This window comes from Erinaceus europaeus, chromosome 7 (genome assembly GCF_950295315.1).
Source record: "Erinaceus europaeus chromosome 7, mEriEur2.1, whole genome shotgun sequence".
NCBI lineage: Eukaryota > Metazoa > Chordata > Mammalia > Eulipotyphla > Erinaceidae > Erinaceus > Erinaceus europaeus.
In genome coordinates this window covers 35,199,061-35,220,715 of record NC_080168.1, presented here as the reverse complement: position 1 = coordinate 35,220,715, position 21,655 = coordinate 35,199,061, and the positions used below count along the sequence as shown (strand labels likewise).

The window sequence follows — 21,655 nt, the reverse complement described above, 5'->3', positions numbered from 1 at the left end:
GTAAGATCCTTCATATAGACCATTGAAATATTAGGATAATAACTATTAGACCTTATCAGTTAGACAGAAATGGTTTTAGGAATTTTTAAGATCAGTATTTCAGAAATCTTTTTCCAAAAGTAAAAATAAGCCTGTGTTTAGAGAAGTATTTCTTGAAGAGAAGTATGAATTGTTATTTTTGGAGCACAGTATGGACTATAATCAAATTTATAAGCAATACACACAAGGTTTTAGTAAAATATAAGTGAAAGAGCTGTTAGCATGACCGATAAAGGGCTGAAAGTATTTGACCATTCAAAAAGATCTCCAGATCCCTTTCTATTGGCAGAAAGCAGCTGAGAAATTAAGTAAACTGCAGAGCTGAATCACTTCTTCAGTGGGTAATGGAGAAGGAAGGGTATATACTATCTCAAAGCTAGAGCTAGCAGCCACAAGTACAATGAATTCATTGCTAGCTAGGGAGCTGAGCTCGACCCCAATTAGAGAATCTTGTCTCTCATCCAGCAGTAGGGGAATCTGGCAACATGTGCCTGGCAGAATTTCAGAATGGCTAGGAAACAATGACTGTTTTGTGCTACCCTTTCTTCCTCTGTGTGAATGGAGTATGTGTGTAATTGTCCATTCCTTATGGGACCCAGTTAATATGGGGTGTGGAGGGACAGGTAACTTGTTTTTGTACACTTCAGACTTCCAGATCAAGAGGCCCAGCCACACCGCACCTGATGTAGATCACACGGTCCTGAACTTGATTAGGGTGGGAACTCATGATTACATGATAATCAGAGTCGACTGAAAATGAGATGAGTGCATTTTATATGTGAGGAGGGATGTGAATAACTGCAATAAGGAGGACTGTGGCCGATCATAAAAATGGCTACAATGCTTCACCCTTCTGTAAAGCAATGTCCTCTACTATGTGACTTTGCAGTTTCTCAGTAGTATCTGCGGATACCATATGAGAAGGCCCAGAGGAAAGACAAAACATTTCCCGCTGCCCAGTAGTAATAGTAAATCTAACCCATATTTTTCTTTCTTTCTACTTTATTTGAGAAGACAGAGAGAAATTGAGAGAGGAGGGGAAGACAGAGAGAGAGAGAAAGACACCTGCAGACCTGCTTCACAGCTTGTGAAGTGATCCCCCTGTAGGTGGGGAGCCTGGGGCTCAAACATGGATCCTTGCACTGGTCCTTCCGCTTTGTACTAGCTTAACCCCATGCACCACAGCCTGGTCCCCAATCTGAACCTTACTACTTGCTCTCAGTATTAAGATGTGACAAAAATAATATGCCATGACTTTAACTCATTTTCTTACAATCTTGCCATTGCCTTATGAGACAAGCCCATATACTTAGCAGTTTTCTTTGTTGTTCTATGACCAAGAGTTAGCCAATCACCAGACAAGATGAAGCAAACATACACACATCATCCTCCAACCATGTGGCCAGATTACTATAGTGAAGATTGTCAGGACTTAAAGCCAGCCCCCCTCCCCCCCTCCATTGCTGACACTATGGTCTATTTACATAATCATTGTTTTGCCTGATCTATCTCCTTTCTACCTCGAGACCCGCCCTGCCTGCAGGGTGTTAATTAACCCCACCAGTTAAAACCATCGGAAGCTTCCACCTTCCCAGCATGCCTTTTGCCTCTCTCCACCCCCTTTCCTAGCCATTTCCGTTTCCAACTTGCCACTTCCAGTATTGTCCCATAAAACCTGCTTCTGTTCCTGGTTTCACTCTCTTCCTTGCTCTCTTCTCTTTTGTCTCCCACACCCCGACCTGGAGAAGGGCTGGCATGCAGAGTGGGAGGCAGCCATTGCAGTTTGGTGCTACATGGCTTAACCCATTGTGCTCACACCCAACTCTGGGGCACTCCCATGTGAATAAAAAATTGTATTACCATGCTGCCGTCAGGAGTTCCTGGATCCTCTCTCCCACCCACAAGGCTAGCACGGCAAAGATCACTTGCCACAGATCACTATAGTGATGATCACTTGACACAGATCACTATAGTGATGATCATTTGCCAAGATCACTTGTATTGCTCCTCCTGTGTTTGAGGTTCAGTTCAAAGATCTCTGATTTTTGATGAGTCTGGATTGGAATCTGGGTATGATTGTTTTAAAATATAAACAGAAGAACAGAAGACATTCTTTTCTATTTTTTTATTTGTGATTAATAATAGATTACAAGATTTTAGGGTAGCAGACCCACCATCTAAGTTTTTATTCTTTTTGAGTATATAACTATAAGTGGAATTTCTGGGTCCTGTGGTCAATTGATTTAACACTGTGAAAACACATTAAACTGTTTTCTAATGCCACTGACTACATTATTCAGCAGTTAACTGGAGTTCCAACTTCTTCACATCACCAATGACATTTGTTATCTTTTATATATAGTTGTTTTCTTTATTGGGGGGGTAGTGGTTTAGACTTGACAGTAAAATACAGTGCTTGGTACATATGTAACATTTCTCAGTTTTCCACAAAACAATCTAACCCTCCCCGCTGTCCTCCTCTGCCATCATGTTCCAGGACCTGAACACCCCGCCCCCACCCCAGAGTCCTTTACTTTGGCGCAACACACACATTTATTTATTTTTTATTTTTTAAATTAATTTATTCCCTTTTGTTGCCCTTGTTGATTTATTGTAGTTATTGTTGTTATTGTTGGATAGGAAAGAGATAAATGGAGAGAGGAGGGGAAGACAGAGAGGAGGAGAGAAAGATAGACACCTGCAGACCTACTTCAATACTTGTGAAGAGACTCCCCTGCAGATGGGGAGCCGGGACTCGAACTGGGATCCTTCCTCTGGTCCTTGTACTTTGCGACACATGCACTTAAGCCAGTGCACTACCACCCAACTCCCATACACACACTTTTAAATAGTCATCTTATAGAATACTAATTGGAAGCTTTGATCTGCATTTCCCTACTGGGTAATAATGTTGGGCATCTTGGAAGTCTTCATTATCCATTTGAACATTCTTGATAGAGGGCACAGTACAATGTATGTAAATACAGGCAGCTAAATTATTGTATTTGAGGACTCATAAAATATTAAAGATTCTCCATGAGGTCTTGAAAGGTAGCTATTTTTTTTTTTTTTTTGGCTGAAGCATATATTTAAATCATATACTGTAAGAGTAAAGGATGTCACTTAGCCAGAGAGTTTGGCCCCTCAACGAAGCCTTCAAATCCCCAAATTTCTTCATTCTCTACTCATGTTTTTACCAGGCATTTGGGAACAAAATTGTAAACTAGAATCACATATATTGTGTGAAAACTGATCCTCTCAATATCCAGCTTTGGTACAGAGGGCCAAAAACAAACAAACAAGCAAGCAAGCAAACAAACAACAACTGTCCAAATCTGTGAAAATGATTAAAACACTTAATAGGAATCACTCAAATAACATTAAATGGGATTCAATTAAAATATCTTATAAATATCTGTCTTAATTTAGTGGTAAAAAAGATGGGGGAGGAGGTGAGAACAGAGAAAATGAGAAAGAGAAAGCAAAGCAAAGCACTGCTCAGCTCTGGTTTCTGGTGGTGCCCAGCACTGCACCTGGGACACTGGGGCCTCAGGCAGGAAGGTGTAGTATCTACTGCTGCACATCTCCTTAGTCACGACAAATCCACTTCAAATCTTTTCTGCCACATTTCTCATACAATTCCCCTCAAGCACCCATACTGTACAGTTACTGCCCTCCCCCCTTATCTGCCTTCCTGTATATAATCATTTTGGCCTCTCAAAGGTAAGTTGCATATTTATGGGCCAACCATAAGAATTAACATGATATAATCTTTATATATTTTTTGACAATATTTTATATATCTACTAATGAAAAAGCAAAACAGAGAAGAGCACTGCTCAGCTCCGGCTTACAGTAGTGCTTGGGGTTGAACTTGGGGCCTCAGGCATGCAAGTATTTCACAGAACCATTAAGTTGTCTCTCCAACTGTAATTTGATATAGTTTTAAAAATCAATTTAATTAGTCATCAATATCTCTAAATTGGGAAATAACACGCAAGAATCTGTATGTCAGTTTAGAAAAAATTAAGCCTTGGCAAACATTATCTTCATTTTATGAGTGGCAGGTAATGAATAGTGACAGACTTCTTTAATATGACATGTGACTTCCAGCTAGCTCTAGTGTTTCTCATCCCCTTTTTATATATTTATTTTCCCTTTTGTTGCTCTTGATTTGTTTTTATTGTTGTTGTAGTTATCATTGTTGTTGTTGGATAGGACATAGAGAAATAGGAAGAGGAGGGGAAGATAGAGGGGGGGAGAAAGATAGACACCTGCAGACCTGCTTCCCCGCCCGTGAAGCGAGTCCCCTGCAGGTGGGGAGCTAGGGCTCAACTGGGATTCTTACTCCAGTCTTTTCACTTTTGTCATTTTCGACGGGTTATGTTGTTTTCTCCGGGCTGGCTTCACGGGCGGGTAACAGACGACCAGGGACTCATAGTTGAGCTGTAGGCAGTATCTCTTTATTCATGCAGGACGAAGCACAATCTAAGACGAGCTAAGCTAAACTCAAGGTAAAGTACTCTAAAACTCACAATGCTGTCTTTATATATATTTGCCAAGTAGGGTGGAAACAGGGTGTGACATAGAGAGGGTGGAGAGAAAAGTGACTGGTGACAATCAGAGTGTGACAAGGAGAGGATCAGGGTGTGACAAGGAGGGGGGGTGGAGCAAAAACATATCATGAAACAGTGGGGATTGAACCAATGCCCTGGAGGGAGGTGCTTGTTAACAGCGGTTATATAAATAGAATGAAGTGGTTATGTAAATAGAATAGTGTTAAGCAGGGGGGATTTAAACCAAATGAAACAGAAAGGGTCTCATGCATACCAACACACTTTGTGCCACGTGCGCTTAACCCACCTCAGGCATGCAAGTATTTCGCAGAACCATTAAGTTGTCTCTCCAACTGTAATTTGATATATTTTTAAAAATGAATTTAATTAGTCATCAATAACTCTAAATTGGGAAATAAAACGCAAGAATCTGTATGTCAGTTTAGAAAAAATTAAGCCGGCGCTACTGCCCGATTCCCTTCTCACTATTATACGACCTATGGTCACTTTTACTGATGTAGGTCTGACCTCTGTATATACTAGAGTCTGTGATCCTTTAACCTTCACTTTTTCACTGTAAATTGGCCTTTCTAGAAGTTCTTGGAATTTTGTAACACTTTCTATTATACTTAGTGGCATACCAAAAGTCCTGAGAGTCCTTATAAGATCTTTTTCAAGAGTCCAGAGATGAGCTGTAAGCTTTGGGACAATGTAATAAAGTTCTACAGAGGTTCTATCTGTTTAAAAGAATTGGTAAATCCAAACAATTCATTACTATCGTTTCATATATGTAACACCTCTTGTAGAAAAGGAAAGGCTGGACTATAGAAAAGCAAATGAAAGGGGAAAGTGCTGGATTGCTTGTGCCTATGGTCATTAGGCAAGTAGTAAGTTACAAAATTGGTTTTCCCAGAAGAGAAGATGCTGACTGAAAACAGGTGTTACAGGAGCTTCAGTGGAACCTATGAGACGCACGACTTAGCATAGAAGGCATGGATACCTCAACTGGTGAACTGAGAGGTGTTTCTTCCTTTGGAAGTGGCTCCTGCAGACTTGCATAAATATAAAACAACATGTGTGCTTAAACAGATATATATATTCATAAGTCAAAAAATGAAGTGTTTTCACTGGACTCCTGGACTATTCTTCTTCTAGCGTTTGCCCTTCTTCCGTAGCCAGTCAACAGCGTCAGGTTGAGCCTGATGTAAAGTTTCGAGACCTCCTTTGAATCTGGAGAGGTGGCAGTCGTTGACTATGTGGGTCATCGTCTGTCTGTAGCCGCAGGGGCAGTTCGGGTCGTCTCTGGCTCCCCAGCGATGGAACATAGCGGCGCACCGGCCATGGCCTGTTGGATAGCGATTGAGGAGGGCCCAATCATAACATGCTAGGTCAAAGCTGGGTTGATGCTTGCAGGGGTCTGTGATGAGGTGTTTGTTCTTTACCTCAGCTGACTGCCAACTCTGTTTCCAAGAGTCTGGAACAGAGAAGTTCAGTGTAGGCGTAGGGGACCAGATTGGGTGACGAGACGTCAAGCGTTGGACAGGGTGGGCGAAGATATCCGCCTATATTGGCAGGTCCGGTCAAGTGTAGACGTGGGAAATGAACTTAGATGCTGCCGCATCCCGACGAGTATCTGGCGGGGCGATGTTGCTAAGAACTGGCAGTCATGGAACCGGGGTGGAAAGGATGGTTCCAGAAATTATCCTCATGGAGGAATATAATTTGGAATCGACCAAGTGGACATGGGGGCTACGGAACCATACTGGGGCACAGTATTCTGCAGTGGAATAGCATAATGCCAGAGATGATGATCGTAGTATGGAAGCGCTCGCGCCCCATGAGGAGCTGGCCAGTCTTGCAATGATGTTATTCCTCGCGCCCACCTTTGCTGCAGTTTTTATGAGATGATCGTGAAATGACAGAGTGCGATCGAGAGTAACACCAAGATAGACTGGCTGGGCTTCATGCCGGATTCTCGTATCGCCAAGCTGCACATTAAGCTCACGTGAGGCCGAGGCATGGTGTAGATGGAAAACAGATGATACCGTTTTTGCATTGCTAGGGATTAGTCACCATTTTTTTCCTGGACTATAATAAGATCTCAATAAATGTTGGTGTTAATGTTAATATTTATAATTGGCACTAATATCCTCCTCTGAATGATTTTTTAAAAAATATTTTTATTAAGTATTGATAGAGACAGAGATAAATTGAGAGGAGGGGGGAAACAGAGAGGGAGAGAAACAGAGAGACACCTGCAGCCCTGCTTCACCACTCATGAAGCTTTCCCCCATAGGTGGGTACCAGGGGCTTGAACCAGGCTCCTTGCACAGAGTAATGTGCTTAACCAGGTACACCATTGCCTGGCCCCTCCAGAAAATTCTTTACAAGTGAGAAATAAATCCAAGTTTAAAATACTGGAATTCATCCACTCCTCCCTTCTTTATGCTTAGTATATATCTGGCCAAATCTTATTTCTACACAACTGGACATAGATGACTGTTAAACATTTATGTCATTACTATCATTCAAACTTTTTTTTTTTTTTTTTTTTTTTACAATGCTCAGTGCTTTCTCTGATCAAGACTCCAAGAGGTGACTACATTCTGGGCCTTCAAACATAGCTCTTCCCTCATCAGAAGTTTCAGAATCCAGAATCAGACTCTGTCCTTGGTTTAGCTGCTTCTGTGACATTGACTCTTGTGAATATTTCCAGCCCTTAAATTGTAAAGATTATATTCACACAGACTGACCCCTACTGCAAGCCATTATGCTAACTAAAATGCAAATCACTCAGTGTTTAGCTAGTGCAAGGTACTGGATATCAACGACTCTCCAGCCATTCAGCTTCCATCCATCTGTCCACAAGACAGGAGCAATTACTAGCCAGCCAGTTCCCAGGGGCACTTCCACAGGATTGGGGGTTGGATTTCCAGTGGGTTCAAGTTTCTGGCCTTAGCCTTGCCCGCAGCCCCCTATGTTCCCAGAATTATTCACTTGGCTGAAAACACTACCACCAATAAGTGCATAACCTGAAGTCTTGGATTTTTCCACATGGTCTGCATTCAATTTTATATTAAGAGAAAATGGACTTATACCTAACAGCCTAATACCTAGTGCTCAATAGCCAACTGATATTTCAAGCATCCCCAGGAATATAGTTTTAATAGTTTGTGTAGAAATGCTCTGGTTTGCACCAATTAAGTAATCAGTCACATTCTTCAAAGAAAGATGAGATGATCTGTCAAAAGACCCCTTTCTACTCCTCATGGGCAGGCTATCTAAACCTGAACTAATTCACTCTTCTCTTGCTCTCTTTCTACCCACAACCCCTGCCTCACCTTGGGGAAATGTGGAAATGGGACCTCGTGACAACAAAAGTCCTGTGAACCAACATTTCCCCAATAAAGTGACAATGGAAGGCTGAGTGGTGGCACACCTGGTTGAGTGCGTGTGTTACAGTAGATAAGGACCCAAGTTCAAGCCCCCAGTTTCCACTTGCAAGGGTAAAGTTTCAGGAACTGCAGGTGGTGTCTTTCTTTCTCTTCTTCCCTATCTCCTTTCCCCTCAATTTCTGTCTCTATCAGATAGATAATAAATATAATATCTTAAAAGCCATTTAAATAAAATGATATTGGAACTAGAAATATAAACTTTTAAATATAGCTTTCTGGAACTTTCTTCTACTTGCTAGATGGGATACTGCCCAATTCATTAAGTATATATTTTAATTAGAGAGTGGGGTAAGGGGCAAAGACAATCTAGAGCACTGCTCAACTGTGGATTATTGTGGTGCTGGGGATTGAACCTAGGATCTCAAAGCATCAGGCATGACTATTTTTTTTTTGCATGACTATTATGCTATCTCATGAATCCTCATGAAGTATTTAATAAAGTAGATTTGATTTTTTTTAAATACTAACTTCGCCTTTCATTTAATAATACCTAACCGTCTATTTCCTGTGAACCTAGAATCTTTCGTACATTCTAAAGGAAACTCCAGGGTAAGAGAAGAGAGATTTCCTTCTAAGACCGGCAGAATTCCAACCTGTCAGCCAAGCAGTAGTGCACCAGGTAGAGCACACAAGTCTTGCAAGGACCAGTGTTCAAAATCCCCACTTAACACCTAGTGGGGAGTGGGGGTGGGGCTTCAGGAGAGGTGAAACAGGTGTCTCTCTTTCCCTCTCCACCTCCCCACCCCTCAAATTCTCTCTGTTCCAGCAAATTAAAATAAAATTAAACAAACAAAAAACCCCACGTGGACAGGTAGACTGCCTTACAAGACAAAAAGCACTCCACTTAGACTTTTGGGACTGTGCCCTTCTAAGGCTGGAAGAACTGAGAAGCAACAGGAAACCTCACCTGAAAGGTAAACCTACTGGAACGGGGACACAGTGTACAAACCGGCCAAACGGAGACCTGCCCTTCAGATAGAAACACCGGCCCCGGGCCCCTTCCGGGTAGGCGCACCGGCCCTGGGCCCCGGGACCCTTCCTGCTAGATGTCCCGACGCCGGGGCCCTACCAGTTAGGAGCACTAGCCTCGGGGCTCATCTGCGCTCAGGCTCTGGAACTTCCCGGCCGGCAGATCCTACCAATCAGGAACGCCGGTCTCTGGGCCACGCCCCCACAGATGCTGCGATCCCAGGGTTATTTCGTCCCGCCCCGCCTTCCTTTACGCACGCTGCGTGTGGATGTCACGCAGTGACGCCGTTTCGCCTCGCGCCGTCTCCGGCGGGGGCGACTGAGGCCCTCCGTTGGGCTCCTGCCTGGCTCCGCCCTCCCACCTTGCGGCCTCGGCTCTGCCCACGGCGACCCATGTGTGGCCGCCGGCTTCTGCGCTCGCCGTTGCTCGGAGTCGTACTGTCGGGAGCCATGGAGCCCCGGGCGGAGGGCTGCGGGCCTCGTTGCCTGCGGGTGTCGGCGGTGCCGGGGGCCGACGCGCGTCGTTGCAACGAGCTGCTTCTGCATGTGGCGGCTGGCCAGGGGTGCCCCGCGAATGGCGAGGAGGAGCCGCTGCCTCAGCACCACGTGGTCTACTTCCCCGGGGACGTGCAGGTAACCTGCCGCCGGGGCCCGCTCGGAGCCTTGTCGTCCGGCGCTTGGGCCGCACACCTATAAGACCTGGGCGGCCAGGGGTGCGGGTTGCACCGCGCAACCGCGACGCCCGGCGGACCCGGGAGGGACCACCGCCGGCCTGGCCGCGCTCGGGCTGGATCTGCACCTGTGCTGGGTATTTTGATCTGTGCCTCCGATATCGGTATCTTGATTGACTTTATAACTGCAGGCGAGTGCCTGCTCAAGACATGCTGTTCGGGGCAGCTGGGCTTTAAGGGAGGATCTCTTTGTTGCAGTGAGAGCAGTTAGCTACAAGCGGCTGGGTTCTTTATTTTTGATCATCACTTATTACTGAATAGAGGCAGAGAGAAATTGAAAGGTACTGGGCTGAGTTTTATTTAAGTGACTGAGTTAGTTACTTTTTGTTTCTTTTATTTACTTATTTATTATTGGATAGAGACAGAAATTGAGAGAGGGCGGAGTTAGAGAGGAAGAGAGACACCTGCAGCCCTGCTTCACCACTCATGAAGCTTTCCCCCTACAGGTGGGGACCAGGGCCTTGAACCCGGGTCCTTGCGCACAGTAACGTGTGCTCTAAACCAGGTGTGCCACCACCCGGGCCCTATTTTTAATGATTATTAGATAGAGATAGAAATTGAGAGATACTGGGCTGAGTTATTTAGGTGGCTGATTTTGTTTGTTTTTAATTACTTATTTATTATTGGATAGAGACAGAAGTTAAGTACTGGGCTGAGTTTTTTGTTTAGGTGGCTGAGTTATTTTTTTATTTTCATTTTTATTTATTTATTATTGGATAGAGAGAGAAATTGAGAGGAGTGGGGGAGATAGAGAGGGAGAGGAAGATAGAGAGACACGTGCAGCCCTGCTTCACCACTTGTGAAGCTTTCCTTCTACAGGCGGGGACCAGGGGCTTGAACCTGAGACCTTGCGCACTGTAATGTGTGCGCTTCACCAGGTGCACCACTGCCTGGCCCCAGGAGTTTTTTATTTTTAAGTATTTATTATTGGATAGAGACAGACATAAGTTTAGAGGTATTGAGGAGATAGAGAAGGAGAGAGACAGAGAAACCTGCAGCCCTGCTTCCCCACTTGTGAAGCATTTCTCCTGCAGGTGGGGACTAGGGGCTTGAACCCGGGTCCTTACTCACTGTGCTGTGAGCTCACCTAGTGCGCCCCCTACAAGGGGCTGTTTAAATACAGTTAAGCTTTATTAGAAATTCCTGTCCTCAGTGTGTGTGCAGAGTCGGCACAGACTTGGAGTATCTGCACAGGCCGTTAGCTGCCATCAGCACCCAGAGTGCAGTTGGGCAGGGACATTGTAGACTGGTCGAGTTAGAATGTGGGGAGATGCGTTTCTTACATTGCGAAAGGATGGCTGCTTCTTGCTTTGGAATTTGATTCTTTTAAACAACATACCTAAAAATCAAAACACAAAATGGTGTCCTCAGTCAAGTGAAAATTAAGATATATGGCAGGGGTCGCGGAGTGGTGGTCCGGTGGTGGTCCAGCGGTGGCTGGCGGTAGTGCAGCGGGTTAAGCACACATGGCGGGAAACCAAGGACCCTGGTTGGAGCCCCCAGCTCCCCACCTGCAGGGGCATTGCTTCACAGGCGGTGAAGCAGGTCTGCGGTGTCTTATCTTTCTCTCCACCTCTCTATCTTCCCTCCTCTTTCTTGATTTCTTTATGTCCTATCCAATAGCAGCAATGGCACCAAGCCCCAGTGATAACCCTGAAGGCAAGGAAGGAAGGAAGGTAGAGCTGATGTATTTGGAGAAGCATCTCCTCTCATGTTGACACCATTCATTGCTTCAGTCTTTATGGTTGATTTTTGCAGAGTATTGTGCTCTGAAAACTCTAGGTCTTTTAAAAGGAGTCAAAATAGGGAATGCATTAGAAGGCTTTGAGGCCATATGGCCTAGGCTTGAACCCCGATTCTGAATATCTGAACTATGAAACATTGGGTATATGTTAGATTTAACTGTATTATAGCCACTGCAGCTATAAAATTGAGATGATTATCTTATAGGCTATCAGTACAGACTAAATTATGAATACTCAGTGAATTATAGTCCCTTCTTATCTCTAATGACTTTTTTTTAATGGTTGGAGAACCCTCACACTCAGTTTTTGAACTTCTCCTTTGCCTTCCATTACTCCTTTAGCGATCTCGTTCAGACTTATGACTTTATTTATTTTTTGCCTCCAGGGTTATCATGGAGGCTTGGTGCCTGCACTACAAATCCATTGTTTCTGGAGGCTTATTATTATTATTATTACTAGATAGGACAGAGACATCAAGAGGGGAGAGGGAGATAGAGAGGGAAAGAGGCTGTGGTCCAGGAGGTGGCACAGTACACAAAGCATTGGACTGTCAAGCATGAGGTCCTGAGTTTTATCCCCAGCAGCACATGTACCAGAGTGATGTCTGGTTCTTTCTCTCTCTCCGTCTTTCTAATAAATAAATAATATATTTAAAAAGAAAGAGAAAGAGGCAGAGAGACACCTGCAAGACCTGCCTTACCACTTGTGAAGTGACCCCTCCGCTGGTGGGGAGCTGAGTCCTTGTGCTTCTTGCCATGTGTGCTTAGCCCTGTGTACCACCGCCTGGCCCCGCAAACTTACACCTTGACATGCTACTTACACTCTAACAACCCTCAGAACTTGTGTACCCACCCACTCTGATGTGTTCCTGAAACTTTACATTTTCCAGTTGATGAATGATGTTTCCTTTTGATGATTCCTAGATAACATAAACCTGAAATCTTCACCTTTGCCTTTTGATCTGTTCTTCCTGCAAGGTGATTTCACCTTCTAAATGTATCTTGAAGTAATCAAAATCATTGTGCTGTCGGAAAATTTGTGACTTGTTTTTGCATAGAAAACCAGAAAAATACAGCATGGCTTTCTTGACAACCCAATAGCATTTAAGACCCTAAATCAGATAATGTCACGCCTCTCCTCAGAACTCTTATGTAACTACCTATGCCCTTTAGAGTCAAATCCTGGGTCTGTGAGACCCTTCGCTTTCTCTGTCTTTTCCCATTCTTTTACTTTCCTGTTTGACTTTGGTGTAGCTGCAAAATCATCTACTTATTGTTCGTATTAGGATTACTTCACCCCAAAAGCTAGGCACCTGTTCTCTGGAATAGTCATCCTGTATATACCTGTAGGAGTCATACAAGTTACCTTTCTTGTCTCAAAAGGTACCTTCACAGTAAGACCTTCTTGGCCATCTGTTTAATAGTGTTATGTGTGCACAGGCCCTGCTCAACTTCTCTCCTGTATTTTTATCCATTTTATTTACTGTATTATTCATTTTTGGTTAACTGGTAATAACTGATCAATACATGCTTAGTGACTGGTATGTAGTAAATGTTTATTAGATAAGTTGATAACTGAGTGAATATATGTAAGTTACTTTGGACAATTAAGCACTTGATAAGCTTTGGCTACTTTTTTTTTAAATGATATATCCAAGCAGTCCACTCCCTGCCTGCCCTCAAGGAAGTTTCAGAAATGGTGAAGTAGGTCTGCAAGTGTCTTTCTCCCTTTTTCTCCCTCCCTCTCTTTCCCTCTCACTTTCTTCCTTTCCTATCAAATAAAATGGAAAGACCAAAAAAAAAAAAAAAAGACAGAGAAATGGAGAAAAAGACCACAGCCCTGAAGCTTCCTTCAGTGCAGTAAGGCCCAGGCTCGAACGTGGGTGGCACACCTGGCAGAGCAGCAGTGTCCAGGTTGAGCTATTTGCTATTCTGATAGCCCCTAGTCTTGGTTGTTATATGAAATGTTTTTAAGACTTTTATTTCCTCCTCTCTGTCTTTGCACATGCTTCTTCTGAGCCTAATGTTTATCCTTAGGAAATCTACAATGTTGGATATAGCTCATCTTCTTGAAATGTTGATCATTTTAGAACATGTATTTAGATTTGCATAGTTTTAAGAAACATTTTTAAAAATCCTTATCCTTAATTTGGATAAGTCTTGAAGCAAAAACCGTTTTCCGTACTCTCTACATGGAGAACCAAGTGCATGCATTCCCAGCTGGGAAGAAAACCCTCTTTCCCTCCTCCAGCCTTTTCCCGAGGGTACAGCCTGCATTTCGAAACCAGTGTTGGCTATGCACCACTAAGCCCTGTAGGCAAGTGTGCAATCTCTTGGTAGGATATGACAGTGTCTGTTGTTCTCAGATCTAAGCTTTGGTACCAATTAACAGTTCCATTTTTACATTTCAGCACACACAGTTCCTTGGTCTAAGCATTTCACCACCTGATAAAGTAACTTGGAGATGGTCAAAGAACATCTGGAGGTTTATCACTTCCCATGTGATAAATACAAAGTGTCTTTCCTCCCCCCTAACACCCCCCCCCCATACACACACAGTCTTGAGTTCCTTTTGGCTGACCAACTAAATACATTTCTCACACAAATAGTTAAGGCTTGTAGACCTTTAGTTTCCTTAGCTATGAAAAGCATTCAAATGGAGCCAGGGAGGTGGTTCACTAGTAGAATGTTTGTCTTATATGAGTGGGGCCCTGGGCTCAGTCTCTGGTAGTGTACTAGAATACAAAAAATAAATGGCAGAAAAAAACCTTAGTTGAAGTCTCCCTCATTAAAAATAATAATAAAAAAAGTATTTAGATATGTTCTCTCATGCCTAAGTTCCTGGGACAATTTTTTATCTCACAAGTTTACATGCAATATGATAATCAAAAGTTAAATGATATCCTTTCTTGGAATAATAATTGTTAGCATGTATAGCAAAGTATTAATATTAGTGAGACATAAGCTATTAAGAAGTGTTTAATCACATCAAAGAACTTAAACAGAAAGTTATCAGAAAGAAAAAAATGAATGTTTTATAAGCAAACAAAAATATTCAACATGATTAGAAATAAAAGTATACAACTTAAACCAAGCTAAGACATTTTATAGTAGCAAAGGCTTCTTAATTCCAATACCTCACAGTGGGTAAGGATGTGGGAAATAAGCACTCTGGTATACTTTGAATACAAATGTAAGTTAACATCAGTCTTGCTGACAGGGAGTTTCAAAATTATGATGTTCTAATCTTTGTTTATTGATATGGTGTCATGCTTATACTTAAGTAAAAACCATGCATGAGCTTGTTGAGAAATTAAAATGTCCTCATATACATGTAGCTAGATTGATGGACAATTTTTAATGATGGTTAGTCCTAGTTGATGCCTTTTGGACAGCCTATCTTCCATATACCTTTGTGTATGTCTTAATTTTATTTATTTAATTTTTGAGAGAGGCACACAGAGAGAAACACCAGAGCACTGCTCAGCTTTGGCTTCTGGTGATGCATGGATTGAACCTGGGACTTAGGAACCTCAGGCATGAGAGTCTCTTTGCATTAACCATTATGCTGTCTCCCCCGCCCTGCATGTCTCAATTTTTATGAGAATTACTTTTATTACTTTATTTGAAAGTACATTATTTTAAAATTTTTGGTAGAAAAATGTGCATATTTATACAAACTCAGTTTGTGTAAGATTTTTATATTGAAAAGATGTTCTTATCCCATCCCTCTCGTCTCTCAGATCCCCTCTCCAAGACTACCATTGCTTGATTTCTGTCTTTCTAGGGACATTCTGTGTAGACACCAACTTAACACAAATGTGTTTAAGTGTATGGAGGCTTTTTAGCCTTTATTTTCCAGTGTACATGGAATATGAGTACTTGTAGAGTTTTACTTTATTTTGAAACAAATAAGTACCTTACACTGACTTATTTATGTATGTATCTTTGGTTTTTTATTTTATTTTATTTTGTTTATTTCTTTATTATTGGATAGAGATAGAAATTGAGAGGAGAGGGGGAGAAAAGGAAAGAGACACCTGCAGCCCTGCTTCAGCACTTGGGAAGCTTTTTTCCTGCGGGTGGGACCAGGGGCTTGAACCTGGATCCTTGCATACTGTTATATGTGTGCTTAACCCGTTGTGCCACCACCTAGCCCCTGTGTATCTTTGTATTACTGTGTCTGTGTGTTTGTGTATATATCAGAGAGATAAGTTTGGATAAGTGGAGTTACCAGATCAAAGAAGAAATGTATTTAGAACTGATCCTGTTGTCTCACGCCCTACATCCTTAGCAATTTCTTGTCAGTGCTTTCTAAACATACCCAAAATCTGACCACTTCTTACCACCTCCATGGCTGTGACCACTCTGGTTTCAGCCATTTTCTTCTTTTGGCTTTCTGTTCCAATAGTCTGCTCAGCTCCCAGCTGCCTCTGGGTGATGGGGGAAGGTGGGGGCCCTCTGAGGTAGGGCCATCAGAGGAGGAGCTGGGTATATTCAACACCGTCCATCATCAGTCATCAGGGGCCTGCAAACTAACCCCCCTAGGCGACCACCACACAGAGGAAGTGGGCCCTGCACACAGAGGAGCCAGAATGATCCTTTGGAAACATGACTTGATCATCTTTTGCTCTCGACTCTATCACAGCAGTTCCGGGTGGCTGCAAGCATCAGCATCTCCTCTCCAGAGTCTCTTCACCGCACTGTTATGGCTCCTCACGTACTCCACTGAGCTGGACTGTGCCAGTCATGACTGCGGTTCATTCCTTTCTGCAGTCAGTTTGCTATGTCCTTGCTTGTGCCAGGAATGGACACGTGACTAGTTCCCTCAGTACAGTTAGGTCTTTCTCAGCTACGGGAATAGCACCCCTTCACTCTACTTGAGGATTTATTCACCACCACCACAACCCACTCCCCCCCCCCCCCCCCCCCCCGTGAGAGAGCAGTACTTAGTTATACATGCAAGGCAGCTTTGAGCCACGTTCAGTCGCCACTTCAGCCCCTGCAGACCAACAACCCTTTGCTTTTTGTCTTCCACCTTCTCCAAAACGGTTGTCCTGTTTCATTTTATTTACAATGCTCTCTTGCACTTGTCACCTTTTTGTTTTGTACCAGCCACACACACTGTCCACTGTGGTTCTTGACTACTTGAAATGCTAATTGAGGAACTAAACTCTGAATTGTATTTCATTTTAAATGTAAACTCAGACTTGACACAGTGCCTGGAAATGGAAGTATATTTAACAGACATGTGAAGATACTTTTTTTTCATTACTAGGAATTTATCTTTAGGGATATAGTCACAGATATACACTGATACTTTTTTGTGTTTATAGCAGATTTGTTTTTTAATACCAACATTGAAATCAAACAGTGTTGAGGTTGCTGGAACCGTACAGAGAGGTACTAAGGAATGAGTTCAAGACCAGCAGCTGGATGGGATGGCCACTAGGACCCATTGTGTGTGTGTGTTTTTTTCTTTTCCATTTTTGCTTAGAGAAGAGAAAGGGAAGAGATGGTGAGAGAAAAAGACATCAAAATGCTATTCCCTGGGAGCTTCTCTTCTTTTCCTCTTCCTCTTCTTTCTTCCTTTGTAATTGTACTCATTTATTTTTCTCACTGTATATTCTCTCTCTCATACCCTCCCTCCCTGTGTCTTTTTTAATTTGTTTTCCCTTTTGTTGCCATTGGTATTTATCATTGTTATTGCTGTCATTGTTGTTGGATAGGACAGAAAGAAATGGAGAGGAGAGGAATACAGAGAGTGGGAGAGAAAGGGAGATACCGCAGACCTGCTTCACCACCTGTGAAGCGACTTCCCTGCAGGTGGGGAGCCGGGGGCTCAAACTTATGCTGGTCCTTGCACTTTGCTCCACATGCGCTTAACCTGCTGCGCTATGCCCAACTCCCCTCCTCCCTGTGTGTGTGTGTGTCTCTCTCTCTCAATAACAAGTACTTTTTAAAAAGTGTGTTGGTAAAAAGCTTTAATAAACTAACTTTATGCATATATTAAAAATTAGACATCTTAAAAGTATTTTAAATTTATAATGCACTACTACTTAACTAGGCCATATAGCTAAATTTGGATATATACACACACACACTGTTTGTTTTTAATGAATTTGAGATTAAACAATGTGATTTGCTCAGAAGCTCCTAACAAGTAGTGAAAAATTCCTATCTTTCATTCCTGGCTCTAATGTCTTCATAATAAAAATGAAAATGTGTTTTGTAGAACAAACTTTTATGTGTTTGTATTTAATGCTTTTCCCTCCCTTTCTTACCTTTCAGAATTACCATGAGGTTATGGCCCGTCATCCTGAGAATTACCAGTGGGAGAGCTGGAGTCTCGAGAATGTTGCGGCCATTCTAGCCCGTCGGTTCCCGGGCAGTTACATTTGGGTGGTAAAGTGCTCCCGGATGCACCTGCACAAGTTCAGCTGCTACGACAACTTTGTGAAAAGCAATATGTTTGGTGCGCCAGAACACAGTGCTGACTTTGGAGCCTTTAAACACCTTTATACACTGTTAGTTAATGCTTTTAACTTCAGTCAGAACAGTTTGCTGTCGATGAAGAATGGAACGGATTTGAGTAAGGATGCCGAGGCCTCTAACTGTAGACCGGATTCTTCTCACACAACTAATGGTTGCCAGGGAGAAAAAGAGAGGACCTGTGAAAAATTGGAATCTGCCATGAATTTTCATCCACTGTCACTAAATGTTGCATCTTTTACTTTGATTGGATTCAGTAAAGGTTGTGTAGTTCTGAATCAGTTGCTTTTTGAATTGAAAGAAGCCAGGAAAGACAAAGACATAGATGCTTTTATCAAGAGCATAAGAGCAATGTACTGGCTAGATGGTGGTCATTCCGGAGGAAGCAACACTTGGATTACTTACCCAGAAGTCTTGAAAGAATTGGCACAAACAGGGATTCCTGTTCATGCCCATGTGACACCTTATCAAGTATGTGATCCAATGAGATCTTGGATAGGAAAAGAACACAAGAAATTTGTCCAGATACTTCAAGATTTTGGTGTGCAAGTGACTAGCCATATTCATTTTGCCAAGGAAACTCCTTCTATAGAGAATCACTTCAGGGTTCACGAAGCATTCTAAGGCTGAGAATACTAATTTGCTTGTTCAATGGAAAAGCCTAAGCACTTTTGAATATTCAGAGAATGAGGGTGCATAGATGTCCTGTCAGTGTGAATGGAAGGAAATACACATTCGTAAGAGAAAATGTGCGATAGTATTCCTTGCTAGTGAATGTGAACAGTTCTATTTGGACTGAGGTAGAAGTAGTTCATTTGAAATCAAAGGCAGTTTGTTATAATTCCTAAGAGGAAATATGTAAGACTCTTCAAAAAGGTAATTAAAATTGCAACTGTCAGAAAGTTAACTTCAAGTAATGTAAATTTTGTTAATATCACCATAACTAGCTATTCTGGCATTCAAACCTAACTGGAAACTTAATGTGTTCAAACAAAGCACAGGCACAGTTATTTTGGAATAGCAGAAACTGGCCTCCTGTATTTTGGAAACAAATAGAGCCATTCTTTAATTTTATATCAGTTGTTTTTACCAGAGAGTCAAAAATAGATTTGTTTGACAGTATCCAAGAATATGCAGTAAAGTTATCATTATTTTTTATCACACTTAAAACACTGTGGCTTCATTTTTAATCAACAACTTTTGGATAAGACATTTGGGATTTTCTTGAATCTTGACCCAAACCCAGTTGATTTAGTACTGTTTACCAGGGCTTAGATCAAAGTCAGTGCTTCACCAGAAGCATGATTTTGTCCGTCAGAAGAAATCAAGTCTGTGTGGCCAGAATGCAGAATTATATTGCTAAGTGGGAGCCTTTGATGACATGATTTAATTTTGACTTAAAAAATGAATATGCTTAATTTTGCAACATAATTTGGGTGGGGTTTCCTTCTTGACCTAGATGAATTTTGAAAAACACTGCCTTTTTCTTGACCTAAGCAGAGTTTTGAAAACCAAGATCTAATAATGTAAACCAGCACTGAAACATAACTATAGAATTACAGTCAAAGGTTGAGTAATTTTTTTTTTTGTTTATTAGGCTGTTACGGATTAGGCAGTAACTTAGCAGAGAAATACCATGTTGCTTTCTTTTTTTTTTCAAGACTGAAAAAGATAATAAAGTTTAGGATTTTAATTCCCTGGACCTAAATTTATAAAGCGTATAAATTTTAATTCCTTGGTTTCCCCCCCAGAATTACATTTTACTAACGTTCTAAATATTGACAGGCTTATCAGAAAGGATTATCAAATACTTAAAAAAATATTTTTAATTCTATAAATTACACGTCAGTTATTGCTCTTTCATAAGATGACAAAATAGTGTTAACATTGCTCAGTTTCTTTATAAACCTGTCATTTTTAAAAGGCCAAAGTCTCATCAATAAGTCAGCCTGGACCTAATATTTTATTTCCTTGTTTTAAAATACCGTGATTGATCAGATTTTTTTAAATGCCTAATACTTTTGGTTAAATCAATGAGGACCTAATGCAAAATAGATGAGTTGTCTAGTGCTTTAATGAAAATGCAGAAAACATTCAATTTTATAAGGATTAACTGAAATGAGAGAAGAGAGACCTTTAAAGAGCTGGATCTATTAAAAATGTGAGATCTAAGAAAGTCAGGGTACTTTAGCTACTCAGTCTATGAGTGCTTAAAATTGTGTTCAATGGAACAACTCACTGGAAACTTGAAACTGCCATTTCATCAAAATAGGACGCATTCAAGGTGATCCAGTCAGATTATCTTTTAACGTTTCAGTGTTTTTTTCCACAGGCGTAAAATCAGTGTAAATGTTAGTATCTGTCCCATTGGACTGTTTTGTTGGTGTTGTGAAGTCAACAGAGTAGTCATATGAATAGTGTTAAGTCTTTTTATTGCTGGAGCATGAATGTACAAGTCTATTAAAATTAAAGCCTCGAGTCTGTTTGGAGATGATTTATGTGGCCAGATTTGTTAAAAGCTTCAGCTGTCCTGATAGGAAGCTGCCTGCCTCCACTTGAACAGTTGGGGGTTCTGTGTTTTCACGAACCTTCATCCTTTCTGAAATGAGCAGCATTGGGCTGTTACTATAAAAGTACATCTCTCTTAAATGTAATACTTCACAAATCTGCACTTTCATTTCTTCTGGTGATTTCCTAAAGAAAAGTCTTTCAAAGGAAGTTGGTCCTTTTTATTTATTTTTTGCTAATTGTCTCAGATATCTGTATTCCTTTAACTGTCCTTAAATGACTTGGTCAATTTTTTTTTTCCCATTTCATTTATCTAAACACTCACAGATGACAGTCTGAACATTCTTGCAGAATGGACAAAACAGTCTCGGCTCATGAGTATGGAAATGTAGACTTAAGTGGCAAAAGTGTAAGAAACAAGACAGTGTATTCTCATATCCTATTATACTTAATGGGAGGGCCTTTAAGAAAAGCACACTTGAGGGTGAAATACACAGGTATAGACAGACTTCACCTTGTGAGTCATCTTGCTCTTTTTTAAAATTTATTTTGATAAGACAGAAGCAAACTGAACAGGCAAGGAGAGATAGGAAGAGGGGAAGAGACATCTGCTGTTTGCTTCCCCACTGTGAAGGACCAGTGGCTTGAATCAGGGCCTTGCACATGGTAATGTGCACTTAACCAGGTGTAGCACCATCAGCCCCTTTCAGCTTGTCTCTGTAAAGGTAGAGTGAGCATCTGCTCTTCAGGGGGTACAGATAATCACCTGGAAGATCACTTTAAAGTACATAGAGGGAAAAAAAATTGGGTATATGTAACACACAACCCCCCAAACTCATGGTAGAAGACTTCAGAGCAACCTGAGATGTCTACTTCCAGGTGACCGCCAATCTAGGCTAGCTCCTCTTGAAAACATTTATTTTTTAGCACTTGTGGAAGTCAGCAGGAGCCCAGTTCCAACTCCACTCAAACCCAAATTCTAGTTTCCATGTCTGTTAGCAGCTTGAGCTAGGTGAGAGGAAAGCCTTCCTACTAAGTTTACTTTGCAAATGTGCACATAGCTGCTGTTCTGGATGAAAAGATGTAAAAGCCTCATTGGCATTGCCATTTCATCGAAGTGCTAATTTAGAAATTAGTGAATAGAATTCTGCTGTATACACC

The 21,655-nt window shown here is 41.7% G+C and overlaps 1 protein-coding gene across 1 annotated transcript; it reads left to right on the top strand.

Annotated features, from left to right (window-relative positions):
• Nucleotides 1–9,298: 9,298 nt before the first annotated feature.
• On the top strand, nt 9,299–20,480 carry C7H2orf69 (chromosome 7 C2orf69 homolog). The gene is made up of 2 exons (XM_007532131.3): nt 9,299–9,652; nt 17,786–20,480. The coding sequence occupies exons 1-2, from the start codon at nt 9,413–9,415 to the stop codon at nt 18,608–18,610; spliced, it is 1,065 nt and encodes a 354-aa protein (XP_007532193.2). The 5' UTR covers nt 9,299–9,412; the 3' UTR covers nt 18,611–20,480.
• The last annotated feature ends 1,175 nt before the right edge of the window (nt 20,481–21,655 follow it).